General features: G+C 41.4%; 1 protein-coding gene across 2 annotated transcripts in view; it reads right to left on the reverse strand.

Moving 5' to 3' along the window:
• LOC139574457 (platelet-derived growth factor C-like) overlaps nucleotides 1-13,364 on the reverse strand; it is a 71,256-nt gene extending 57,892 nt beyond the window's left edge. For both annotated transcript variants that reach the window (XM_071399029.1, XM_071399028.1), the window contains exon 1: nucleotides 12,405-13,364. In XM_071399029.1, the coding sequence (XP_071255130.1) occupies nucleotides 12,405-12,576 (172 nt within the window). In that variant the 5' untranslated portion in view covers nucleotides 12,577-13,364. The remainder of the gene's footprint in view (nucleotides 1-12,404) is intronic.
• Nucleotides 13,365-13,811: the final 447 nt, after the last annotated feature.

Here is a 13,811-nt window from a genome sequence, read left to right on the forward strand (position 1 = left end):
TACACAAGATACTTTTCTCTTGCTAAGGTAACACGCATGTGTCTAGTACCTTCACACTCACGTCACTGTACTGACATGGTTTCAAGTGATATAAGATGAAAAGTTATTACTTGGCCCACTTCTTACCAATTATTGTGGTACAGTATGTTAGGGTTATGATTGTTATGTTGGTACCCCAGGACCACAGTATATTATTTACCATCACTATGTACATAGTATCTGACTCATTACTGGGCCTATAAAAATCCATTGACACCATCTGATCTCCAATCGGTGCCAGATATAAGCCAACTCGATGACCTAAGGCCTGTCAACAGGTGGGAGGGGAGACAAATTGTAGAACAAACTTTGTCCCGTCAAGCTGAATAGAATGAAAGATGGAGTTTGACAAATGGGGTGACACATGATAGATTGGGCTTGTCAATGGCATCTCAATAGCCAGCAGGGCTCCTGGGTTATTTTAATTCTGTCATCTAAGAGAAACAGCTGAGCAGATGTTTGGCTTGCTGTTGGGAAGAAAATTAAAAAGGGTCTCACACCTTTACTGATAACCGGAGGACCTGTCCCCAGACTGCAATTGATTCAGATAAAGATTGGTTGATAAATTCGGCCTCCCTTCAGGCGCTGCTGTAGCTCAATCTTTACCTTGTTTTCAGTTTGTCCTTTTCCCACCCTGACTGTATTATCAGTAGCTATGCACGTGTTAGCACTAGCACGGACTGTTGCCAAAGGGATGATAGCCCGTTGCTAATGTTTCCAAATGTATCACCTCATGATTTACACCGTCCTTGCGTTAATAGGATTGGGAGTGAAAAGCCTGAGACAATATTAAGCTTTTTATATCTGATAGTGTCATTCTGCATTGTCAGACAGTCATGGCCGCCAATGAGACAGACCTAGCCTTGCTCCATTACAATCAGTCTGCTAAATGAATATGCCTTCATCAATAAAAAGGAGATTCCCGAATACATTGACAGGCCATCTGCACCGTGCACCACACGTATCTCCAGAACACAGTTGCTCAAATCATTACAGTGAGTCTTACCGAAGCGCTAGCTAACAGCCCACTGTGCATTTCATTCCATTTGGGCTCTGGGAAATGGATACCCCTCCCAGGGGAGCTAGTGTGGGTACTGCAAGGGGCAGCATATGTGTAGTGTACTGAAAACCTATTTGTGCTTTGGAAAAAGCCATGCATTCTCCAAATAGTATGTGTGATTGGGTTACGGACTCCGTATGCTAGTGGCATACTGTCATATATCAAATCCCACCATGTGCAAGGCGATATAATCCAGCTACTCAGGACACTGGTGAACCCATGATTACTGGGACAGGTGCTTTTTTACTTTTCCTATAAATGTATTATGGCTGGCATATTTCTGGTCTTAGGTTAATGGTTTCTCGATTTTTCTCACTCAGTTCAGATGACACCCAAGGCAGAAACAGTCAGGATTTGATTTCTATAGATCCACTTGAATTATAGTATAGCTTAAATAAGTGGAACTGAGAGCAAGCAAGACAGAAACAAAATATGAACCATATTATGTGCACTCATTGTACCTACCTCTAGACTTCAAGGTGTGTCATAGGAACCACGCATGGACCCAAAGCTAAGTCATTGAAAATGGCGTGGAACTATGCATGATTAATCATAATTTTGAACTGCATTAAGCTCCCCTCCTCACTCACTCACTCACTCACTCACTCATTCACTCACTCTAGCTATATGAGGCCAGGCATGTGAGAACAACTGATGAGGGGCTCCTGTAAAACTCTTAACAGTATATAAGCTCTATACGTGACCCCATAAGAGACAGTGGACGGAATAAAGGGCTAATACTTATTTTCCATGTTCAGACTTCACATCTCAACCTGCAGCGAGAAGTTGATCTTGCTCTGATATCATAATTCATGCGTAGCAGATCATGCATCACTATCTCTCAGAATTACATTAGAAATTAGCTCAGTTGAGATAATAAATGCCTCAAAAAATGTACAGCATATCTAATAACTGTGAGGAGAGGACTTTGTTTGCTGCGTTTCAAACATAGTGGCACCTTCAGATTGTTACAATGGAGAAGAACATGCGGGTGGAACAGAGGGATTGGTACCAAATTGCTGGGTCAGTAGCATATTTCCTACCAGTGAGTGTCTTTCATCTCAGTCCTGCCACCCTGAATCATGCAAAAAGTGAGGCTGCATTGTTATTTTTTGGTGTGTGTGGGCTGCTGGAGGCATATATTGAAGTCACGCTTGTAAAACAATCATAGATTTCTTCAGGAAATCCATGATCACAATGGGAGTTGTCAGGAATAATTTATCAGAATGGTCATTTGTGAATACAGTAGTCTGGTTTTCTGTTTGGTCAATGATTGAAACAAAACGTGTTTACATGTCACATCTGAGTAATTCAGGTTCTGTGAACATTTAACATAGCGACCACTGACCAGTCCCTCACTAACCAGCTGTGATCTCCTACCAAAGCAATACAACTTTGTTCCCTTCTCTGCAACATGCAAGCACAGAATCAACAGCAAATGTTGGCTACCATCCTGTGTTGTCATGTGTTGCTGCCATGCTATGTTGTCGTCTTAGGTCTCTTTATGTAGTGTTGTGTTGTCTCTCTTGTCGTGATGTGTGTTTTGTCCTATATTTTGATTTAATTTATTTTTTATCCAAGCCCCCATACCCACAGGAGGCCTTTTGCCTTTAGTTAGGCCGTCATTGTAAATAGGAATTTGTTCTTAACTGACTTGCCTAGTTAAATAAAGGTTAAATAAAATAAAAATCCATCTGTATATTAGAAGCCACAGCTGCACAACATTTCAGTACTTGTCCGGGGTCATGCTCCTTGTCAATCAATCGCAAGGTGACGGCTGAGCCCCACGCAGTGAAGAGGAGATGGAACAGGACACTTTCAAATAGTTCTCTGACAGGGGTCGATGACATCTGCCAAACTATGTAGACATACCCTCCAGAGATGGTAACCAAGGTCAACTCATCACATCTTACCCTCTGACAAAATTGTAAGTCCAATGGAATTCAGTTTGCTTTCAAAACAGCTAATATCCCCCACAGACGGCTTAAGTCTATGTTAGTGCAGGGCTGTTCCAGCGATGTACTAATCGCAGGTTGACGTTTATTGTCATGGGTCTTGCCCTGGAGGCAGAACTGCACGGTTTCTGCTAGATCGGCCAGCTCCAAAGTCAAAATTGTCTATATCATAAAACTTCATGAAAGCTAAAATGAGCTTTCGGTCTTAATTTAAGGTTAGGGTTAGACATTGGGGTTAGTAGTGTGGTTAAGGTTAGGGTTTAAGGTTAGGGTTCAAATCAGATTTTATGACTTTGTGGCTGTACCAGCTAGTGACCACTCTGCAGAGCTGCCTCCAGTACATTAGTCATTTCAATAAATGCCAACCTGCGTACTAATCCTTAAACACAGTTACAGATAACCCAAATGTAATAAGTTTGGAAACGTCAATATGAGCTACATTGAGAGGAAGCAACTGCATGAAAAATGCTTTAATTACCCAACAGTAATGCACTGATTATGCCAACAGTAATATTTACACGCCATATTTAATTCTCTCGTGTAGTCGTTTCAGAAATGCTTTCTCCTCAAGACATTTCCCAAGGAAATGTCGGCCTATGTAATGTTTCATGTAATGACACAATAGTTACATGTAGCCTATTTCACCTCAACGACCCGAGTAAGGTCAATCTTTCTGAAAATGCCAAATTGATTATTTCAATTGTGCAATGAGCACATAAACCACTGGCAGAAGTGCAGCTGAGAGACAAGAGGCTTGAGGAAAAGATGCTGCCCAGCAGTAGATGACAGGTATTTGCGCTGACAGGTTATCCTGACTTGAGGCAGACATACTCCACCCTTCATGTCTAGACCGCACCGGGCAGACTTTCTTCTCTCTCAAAAATGTCAATGTTAGCATTGGGCTATTTACAGTGGCGTGTTTATATGACCAAATTTATGTGCTCTTGATATTTTTGTCTCCTCTGGGAAACGTGGTGCTTGGACTCGGTGGTCGGCTCAAAACCGAATAGATTTTCAGCTCTAGGCCTAATTCCAAGAAGGAATAGATAAAGAAACACTTGCTATATTGGATGTGCTGTAGCAATTGTTCAAAGGCAGCTGATAACATTCATTAACTTCTACTGCTATCTAAGAATCTCTCTTGAATTTAAGTTTCAATGAGGCATTTAATTTTGCAGGAAATAAGGAAAGTCTCTTAAAATGGAGCAATAGGTTTTCATGTCCATGTTCCTGGTCTAGGATTGGTTGGCTTTGTGTCTCGACAGTAATTAAGTCACTGGTTCACAGGTGTAAACATGCAAAAAGTTACAATGAAATTGCCCAAATTGAAGATCTAAAACTGTAATACGAACATGACACTGCTATTCATAATTTGCATGAATCCATAACTGTCATTGACACTCAGCGTGCTGGCTATAGTTTGGGTCTGTAAGGCCTTGACTGGTAGATTAAGTTGAGGACACAGATGTTCCCTATCCACATAGTATAGGAAGACTATTCCCCACTTACTCTTTAAAAGGACAAGAAGGGAATGTATTGTGATAGAAAAAGAAAAGGCATGCGCCGTTACAGAACTGTGGCTGGATGGGTGACCCTCCCCACAGGGACATATCAATGAGAAAGTCAAGATTTATTTTTTTGTGTCCTAGAAAAAAAGACACTCAGGATGCTGACCTGAAAAGGACATTGATTCTGCTGAAAACAACCGGGCCTTACAAAGTACCTGGGGGTAATGTTGATACTGCAAGTGAGAGAGAAGCCACCGCCTGCCTGGAGAGGCTTTTCTCTGCCAATGCAGAGCTTAAAAACCTGTGACCCAGTTCCCTTGAGAAACTCCCTCCTGCTTGGGGAGAATGTACACTCGCTGCCCAAAATGACAAACAGCAGGCAAGCGGTGGCATGCTCGCCTGCCAAATACAGTTCTCCGACGTTCAAGTTGTGCTGACAGCAAAAACATAGACACTGTTATCTACTGTTAGTCCTCACTTGAGACTCTGAGGTGGTGAGAGGGGAACAAGTCTACATGGACTGCTTGTGGAGAGAATGACTGTGTTTGGTGTCTCAGTGAGGAAAGGCTCTTGTGTGGTCAGTATATTTTCTGGTCTATTTGTGTTGCAATGTCCTTACAAGTGGGTAAAAAATTACCCATTTTACTTTTAGGCATTTTTTTGTTGTCAGTGTAGGCCGACTACCTTAGTGCGAGTAACTAACTGTACATTGCTACAGTACATTAGTTCACTCTGAGAAACTTATTTAGAGAAACATCTGAACCGTATTAAAGAATAACTTGATATTCCAAATCCTTTTCGTGTTGTTTCACCAGTTTACAGCTATCCCGTAATTTCAAATAAAATATAAACTTAACCACTATGGGATCCACTTAACACAACAACAGACTGGTACCGTGAATCCCAGCTGACAAACTGGTAGCTGTCAACAGACTGGGCTAACAGCTATATAAACCACCCTAGTGAGTCCAGCACACATTGGATAATCATTGCCTGATAGGGAGAGGTGTTACTTCCTAAACAGAGCAAAACATGCAATATGCTGACTTCAACAAATCCCACACCACACACAAGGCTATGGGTTTGATTTTTGGAAATTATGCTTGTCCCTGTATGGAACTACACAGTACATTAAGTTTTAAAAAAGTTTGTCAAATCTCCAGATAGATATGGGCCAGAGAGTGACTTGAGATTTGCAAGAATAACTTCAAGTTTGATGCAACTATCCATTGACGTCAACGCATGAAACGAAAGTCCCACCTCCATGTATAGCTACATCTCAAGTCCTATTCATGGTCTGAAGTGACCTAACATACTACAGACCATTATGCATGTTGGTTCCTTATCGTCTGTTTGTTTGTTTGTATCGGGACCTATTGAATGCACAATGCACTTCTGTGTTCCCAGACTAGAGGTCAACCGATTAATCGGAATGGCAGATTAATTAGGGCCGATTTCAAGTTTTCATAACAATCGGTAATCGACATTTTTGGACACCGATTATGGCCGATTACATTGCACTCCACGAGGAGACTGCGTGGCAGGCTGACTACCTGTTATGTGAGTGCAGCAAGGAGCCAAGGTAAGGTGCTAGCTAGCATTAAACATATCTTATAAAAAACAATCAATCTTAACATAATCACTAGTTAACTACACATGGTTGATGATATTACTAGTTTATCTAGCTTGTCCTGCGTTGCATATAATCGATGCGGTGCCTGTTAATGTATCATTGAATCACAGCCTACTTCGCCAAACGGGTGATTTAATAAGCACATTCGCGAAAAAAGCACTGTCATTGCACCAATGTGTACCTAACCATAAACATTAACGCCTTTCTTAAATTCAATACACAAGTTTCTATTTTTAAACCTGCATATTTAGTTAATATTGCCTGCTAACATGAATTTCTTTTAACTAGAGAAATTGTGTCACTTCTCTTGCGTTCAGGGTATATGCAGCAGTTTGGGCCGCCTGGCTCGTTGCGAACTGTGTGAAGACCATTTCTTCCTAACAAAGACAGCCAACTTCGCCAAACGGGAGATGATTTAACAAAAGCGCATTTGCGAAAAAAGCACAATCGTTGCACGAATGTACCTAACTATAAACATCAATGCCTTTCTTAAAATCAATACACAGAAGTATATATTTTTAAACCTGCATATTTAGGTCAAATAAATTCATGTTAGCAGGCAATATTATTTAGGGAAATTGTGTCACTTCTCTTGCGTTCATTGCACGCAGAGTCAGGGTATATGCAACAGTTTGGGCCGCCTGGCTCGTTGCGAACTAATTTGCCAGAATTTTACATAATTATGACATAACTCTGAAGGTTGTGCAATGTAAAAGCAATATTTAGGCTTATGGATGCCACCCGTTAGATAAAATAAGGAACGGTTCCATATTTCACTGACAGAATAAACGTTTTGTTTTTGAAATGATGGTTTCCAGATTTGACCATATTAATGACCTAAGGCTCGTATTTCTGTGTGTTTCATATTATAATTAAGTCTATGATTTGATAGAGCAGTCTGACTGAGCGGTGGTAGGCAGCAGCAGGCTCGTACGCATTCATTCAAACAGCCCTTTCCTGCGTTTGCCAGCAGCTCTTCGCAATGCTTCAAGCATTGTGCTGTTTATGACTTCAAGCCTATCAACTCCCGAGATTAGGCTGGCAATACTAAAGTACCTATTAGAACATCCAATAGTCAAAGGTACATGAAATACAAATGGTATAGAGAGAAATAGTCCTATAATAACTACAACCTAAAACTTCTTACCTGGGAATATTGAAGACTCATGTTAAAAGGAACCACCAGCTTTCATATGTTCTGATGTTCTGAGCAAGGAACTTAAAAATTAGCTTTTTTACATAGCACATATTGCACTTTTACTTTCTTCTTCAACACTTTGTTTTTGCATTATTTAAACCAAATTGAACATGTTTCATTATTTATTTGAGACTAAATAGATTTTATTGATGTATTATATTAAGTTAAAATAAAAGTGTTCATTGTTCATTCAGTATTGTTGTAATTGTCATTACTACAAATATATATATGCAAAAATCGGCCAATTAATCGGTATCGGCTTTTTTTGGTCCTCCAATAATAGGTATCGGTATCGGCGTTGAAAAATCATAATCGGTCGACCTCTACCCCAGACATCCATGTATACAGTGAGGGAAAAAAGTATTTGATCCCCTGCTGATTTTGTACGTTTGCCCACTGACAAAAAAATTATCAGTCTATAATTTTAATGGTAGGTTTATTTGAACAGTGAGAGACAGAATACCAACAAAAATATCCAGAAAAATGCATGTCAAAAATGTTATAAATTGATTTGCATTTTAATGAGGGAAATAAGTATTTGACCCCCTCTCAATCAGAAAGATTTCTGGCTCCCAGGTGTCTTTCATACAGGTAACGAACGGAGATTAGGAGCACACTCTTAAAGGGAGTGCTCCTAATCTCAGTTTCTTACCTATATAAAAGACACCTGTCCACAGAAGCAATCAATCAATCAGATTCCAAACTCTCCACCATGGCCAAGACCAAAGAGCTCTCCAAGGATGTCAGGGACAAGATTGTAGACCTACACAAGGCTGGAATGGGCTACAAGACCATCGCCAAGCAGCTTGGTGAGAAGGTGACAACAGTTTCTGTGATTATTCGCAAATGGAAGAAACACAAAAGAACTGTCAATCTCCCTCAGCCTGGGGCTCCATGCAAGATCTCACCTCGTGGAGTTGCAATGATCATGAGAACGGTGAGGAATCAGCCCAGAACTACACAGGAGGATCTTGTCAATGATCTCAAGGCAGCTGGGACCATAGTCATCAAGAAAACAATTGGTAACACACTATGCCGTGAAGGACTGAAATCCTGCAGCGCCCGCAAGGTCCCCCTGCTCAAGAAAGCACATATACATGCCCGTCTGAAGTTTGCCAATGAACATCTGAATGATTCAGAGGACAACTGGGTGAACGTGTTGTGGTCAGATGAGACCAAAATGGAGTTCTTTGGCATCAACCCAACTTGCCGTGTTTGGAGGAGGAGGAATGCTGCCTATGACCCCAAGAAACCATCCCCACCGTCAAACATGGAGGTGGAAACATTATGCTTTGGGGGTGTTTTTCTGCTAAAGGGACAGGACAACTTCACCGCATCAAAGGGACGATGGACGGGGCCATGTACCGTCAAATCTTGGGTGAAAACCTCCTTCCCTCAGCCAGGGTATTGAAAATGGGTCGTGGATGGGTATTCCAGCATGACAATGACCCAAAACACACGGCCAAGGCAACAAAGGAGTGGCTCAAGAAGAAGCACATTAAGGTCCTGGAGTGACCTAGCCAGTCTCCAGACCTTAATCCCATAGAAAATCTGTGTAGGGAGCTGAAGGTTCCAGTTGCCAAACGTCAGCCTCGAAACCTTAATGACTTGAAGAAGATCTGCAAAGAGGAGTGGGACAAAATCCCTCCTGAGATGTGTGCAAACCTGGTGGCCAACTACAAGAAACGTCTGACCTCTGTGATTGCCAACAAGGGTTTTGCCACCAAGTACTAAGTCATGTTTTGCAGAGGGGTCAAATACTTATTTCCCTCATTAAAATGCAAATCAATTCATAACATTTTTGACATGCGTTTTTCTGGATTTTTTTGTTGATATTCTGTCTCTCACTGTTCAAATAAACCTACCATTAAAATTATAGACTGATCATTTCTTTGTCAGTGGGCAAACGTACAAAATCAGCAGGGGATCAAATACTTTTTTCCCTCACTGTACGTGAAAAGCTGCACATTTCCATTGGCCTGTGAGTTCTATTAACCTCCCGTAATCCCCTAATCTGTCTGTTTCAGAACAGCAGTCCCTGTGATCATTGGCATGTCTTGCATGTTCCTTGGCTTCCTGGACTGGTGCTGAAAGAGGCTACACTAGATTATCCCTAGGTAATCTGCATCTCGTACTAAAATCTGCAGCTGGGTTCTTGAATCTTTGGAAAAATAGTTTCAGAAGTTTGATTTTGAGGCAGTTTCATTTGGCTGACAATGCAATGCCAACACTCACTTATCAACCGCAAGATCGTGGAAAAGACACTGTAAACATTTAAGCATATTAACAAAATGTTAATTCATCAAGAAACAATCCAACCTGAAACCCAAAGTGTAATAAGCTACAATACAAGGTGAAGTGGTTTAAGTAGTGGCTGAGCCTCCCTCACTGGAGATGTGAGCCAAGTGGAACAGAATGAGAATGTCATGGCCGATCGTTACTTCCTGACACACCAAGCGAATAGGACTCCATCTTCTGTAATAAAGATTAAAGCCTATGTATCAGGTTGCATAACAACAGTCAACAACAACAGTTCCCTTGGAGAAAGTTACTGTAGTACAGGGACTGCACTAGCAACCATGCTGAGACTGATAGTATAGGGACCACACTAGCAACCATGCTGAGACTGATAGTATAGGGACCACACTAGCAACCATGCTGAGACTGATAGTAGAGGGACCACACTAGCAACCATGCTGAGACTGATAGTAGAGGGACCACACTAGCAACCATGCTGAGACTGATAGTAGAGGGACCACACTAGCAACCATGCTGAGACTGATAGTAGAGGGACCACACTAGCAACCATGCTGAGACTGATAGTAGAGGGACCACACTAGCAACCATGCTGAGACTGATAGTAGAGGGACCACACTAGCAACCATGCTGAGACTGATAGTAGAGGGACCACACTAGCAACCATGCTGAGACTGATAGTAGAGGGACCACACTAGCAACCATGCTGAGACTGATAGTAGAGGGACCACACTAGCAACCATGCTGAGACTGATAGTAGAGGGACCACACTAGCAACCATGCTGAGACTAATAGTAGAGGGACCACACTAGAAACCATGCTGAGACTAATAGTAGAGGGACCACACTAGAAACCATGCTGAGACTAATAGTAGAGGGAACACACTAGCAACCATGCTGAGACTAATAGTAGAGGGACCACACTAGCAACCATGCTGAGACTAATAGTAGAGGGACCACACTAGCAACCATGCTGAGACTGATAGTAGAGGGAACACACTAGCAACCATGCTGAGACTGATAGTAGAGGGAACACACTAGCAACCATGCCGAGACTGATAGTAGAGGGAACACACTAGCAACCATGCTGAGACTGATAGTAGAGGGAACACACTAGCAACCATGCTGAGACTGATAGTAGAGGGACCACAATAGCAACCATGCTGAGACTAATAGTAGAGGGACCATACTAGCAACCATGCTGAGACTAATAGTAGAGGGACCACACTAGCAACCATGCTGAGACTGATAGAGTAGAGTAGAGTGACTGCAACTCTCCCAGGACTGTCACTCTCCCAGTAACCACCACTAAACATGCCAGATAGGGCTAGCTTTCAGTATCAAATTGTAGCCGAGCATCAGCAATCAACCACACTGCAGCACTGGTGAAACACTCACACGTCAGAGCCAAAGGTTACCGTTAGCCAGGGCCTTTATTCTCATTCAATGTGTGGCCACTGTTTGCCAATGGAGGAGCTGCATACAGGAATGTGAGGTATGCAAATTAGGTGTTTGGGGTGAAGGGTAGCCTAGCGGATGGTTGACAGTTCGAATCCTGTGTCTAACGGGAAAAATGGGGCGGGAAGTGAGCTAGCAACCAGAGGGTTGCTGGTATCAAATTCTAGATGCCATTGCCTGCCGTTGTGCCCTTGAGCAAGGCACTTAACCCCCCACAACAACAGGTCCCCGGGTGCCCAGTGTGGCAGCCCCCTGCACCAGTCCAAAACCTGTATATGTATGTGTATGTATTTGTGCCTTTCTGAGGGGTTGGGTTAAAAGCGAAAGTCACATTTCGGTTGGACCTTATGTGCAATTGACCAATAAAGTGATCTTACTCTTAAGAAGAATGTTTAATGTTTTAAGTAAGACATAGGGTGACATATGAAACTATTTTTGTTGTTAGTGACACTGTAATTATATGGTAATGACGCTGGTAAGTATTGAATAAACAAAGAGATTAGTGAATCAGATCAGATTCACTAATTCTGATTAGTGAATCAGAATTAGTGTAAAGCAAAAATCTGCAAACAGTTTACATATAATAAACGAATGGAAAGAGTACATTGCTATACGCCGCCTAGTGTATGCTTCATCAAATAATGTTAAATTAACTGCAAAATTACCTGGATGCAAAAGCTAGTTATGAATTTATGCACAGGTGTGCACATCCATGCACACAGGCACACACACACACCTCATCACAACAACAGATTGATTCCAAGTTCCACATGCTGGAAAGAATAAATTATTTGCAGAGATTATTAATTGGACAGTCTCTTACAATTTATGTATGTCTTATCACCACATTTATTTGACTTTAAAAGGGGAAATAACAACAAAACAAAAAACTATTTGACAGTCTAAATCAGTGGGGTTCAGAGAATAAGCAAATTACATCACCTGGAATGACTACCATTGAATGAATGGAGCCTTTTACGATCATAGAGAAAACCTCTCTCAGGGGACATTACATTTCAGAGGGGTTTCCCCCTTAAACACACACGGGCACACTTGAAATGTAAAGGTAATAATATCCACTTCCTATCCTGGATAATGCTGTTTGAACTGAATAAAACGTATTCATTCATTGCTGTTTAAACTCAAGCAATATGTGCTTTTTAAGAGGAGTATGTTTGAGTTCTGGAAGTTTATGTATGAGCAGGAATGGATATGTGAGAATTGTTAAAGTTCTTTATTTCCAACTCAACCCATGTTAAAAGTGACAGCTAAACACACATTCAAAACACGCAACTTACCGTTTTGTTCCTTTAAACTTGGTTGTTGGAATTTGCTGACATGACTTGATTCAGCTTCTGAGCCATGTTGTTGGAGAAGCGATACAAACAGGATTAATAATGGAAGGATCATTTGGATTAGTGGCGGACAGCGATTACAAAACACTGTTGATGAGACGTTTAGTATCACCATGCACAAACGTTGTTTGGATGACAACAATGCTGTTTTGGACACATTTGTAGCGGATAAACGCAGAGTAAAATCGACATAATCTCATCCAAATACGGAGTCCTTTGAAAAAAAATGAAACGTCAAAAAAATCCCGTAATATCCACAAAAGAACAACTTTGAAACCAACGGCCGTCTCGCAAGACAAACTGGTTCCGATGCAAGTGCGCACCTGTGGAGTATATGGAAAATTGGCTTGGAAGTTCTTTAGTCACTGCTGCGCTTGAACTAAATCACATATCCACTTTAAAGTTCCAACAAAGGCACCGAAGTACTTATATATTGAGTGAAATAAATCGTAAATTCTTAAATCTTTAACTTTTTGTCCAAGGAGAAGTGCGATACTGTTGCCTGCGCGCGACATTCATTAGTTTCCAAAGTCTCCGCCGTCTGCAAGTCCAATCCACAGATTTGCAGGCATTACAATAAACTTCACATTAACCGCAGATACCACAAGAGTGCAGTGCAATTCGATACAGTTTGTACAGTGGATGATATTGCAGAGCACACATAACTCCAGTTGTTTGGTGAGGTCTTGGCTCAGTGGCTGTTGACTGGAACTAAACTATGCTGGAGACTGGAGCTAAACTGTCGCTAAAAGTGAGACGACAAGGTCTGGATTTTTGGAAAAGCAGACTGCCAACTGAACTGACGACACAACAGGTGCTATACAAAAAGTAAAACTTCCTAGTGAAGAAAACTACACGGGAAGTTAACTATTCAGTTGCTGCAGCTCTCCTGGTGTATGTCCAGCTAGCACATTTGGTTCCTTGGAAGTTGTGGGAACATACGTTTTTGGTTTCCAGTTGGTTCTGGGAACAAAGCCATAAAACGGGTAAAACATAATGTTTTCTAAACGTTCTGAGAACGGAAGTGAACATTTCGCCTGTTCTGGGAAGTAAATGTTTAGGTTGCAGGGAGAATCTCAGAACGTTTTACTATAGTTAAAGTTACCTGAAAGTTTTCCTGGGAGGTTTTATTAACGCTCTGAGAGCGAAAATTTTAGGCAATTTGGAGTTTTTTGAATAACTTCCTTAAATCTTTCACTGAATGTTTCAATAAGACTTTTAATAACACTGCTAGGTTATTTTGGGTTAACTTTTAAACTCCACGCACAGACAGGGCACATGGAAATTAATTCCCTTAGGCATTTTTTAAATTTGTATTTTTTATTTCACCTTTATTTAACCAGGTAGGCA

Source organism: Salvelinus alpinus, chromosome 4 (assembly GCF_045679555.1).
Source record: "Salvelinus alpinus chromosome 4, SLU_Salpinus.1, whole genome shotgun sequence".
NCBI lineage: Eukaryota > Metazoa > Chordata > Actinopteri > Salmoniformes > Salmonidae > Salvelinus > Salvelinus alpinus.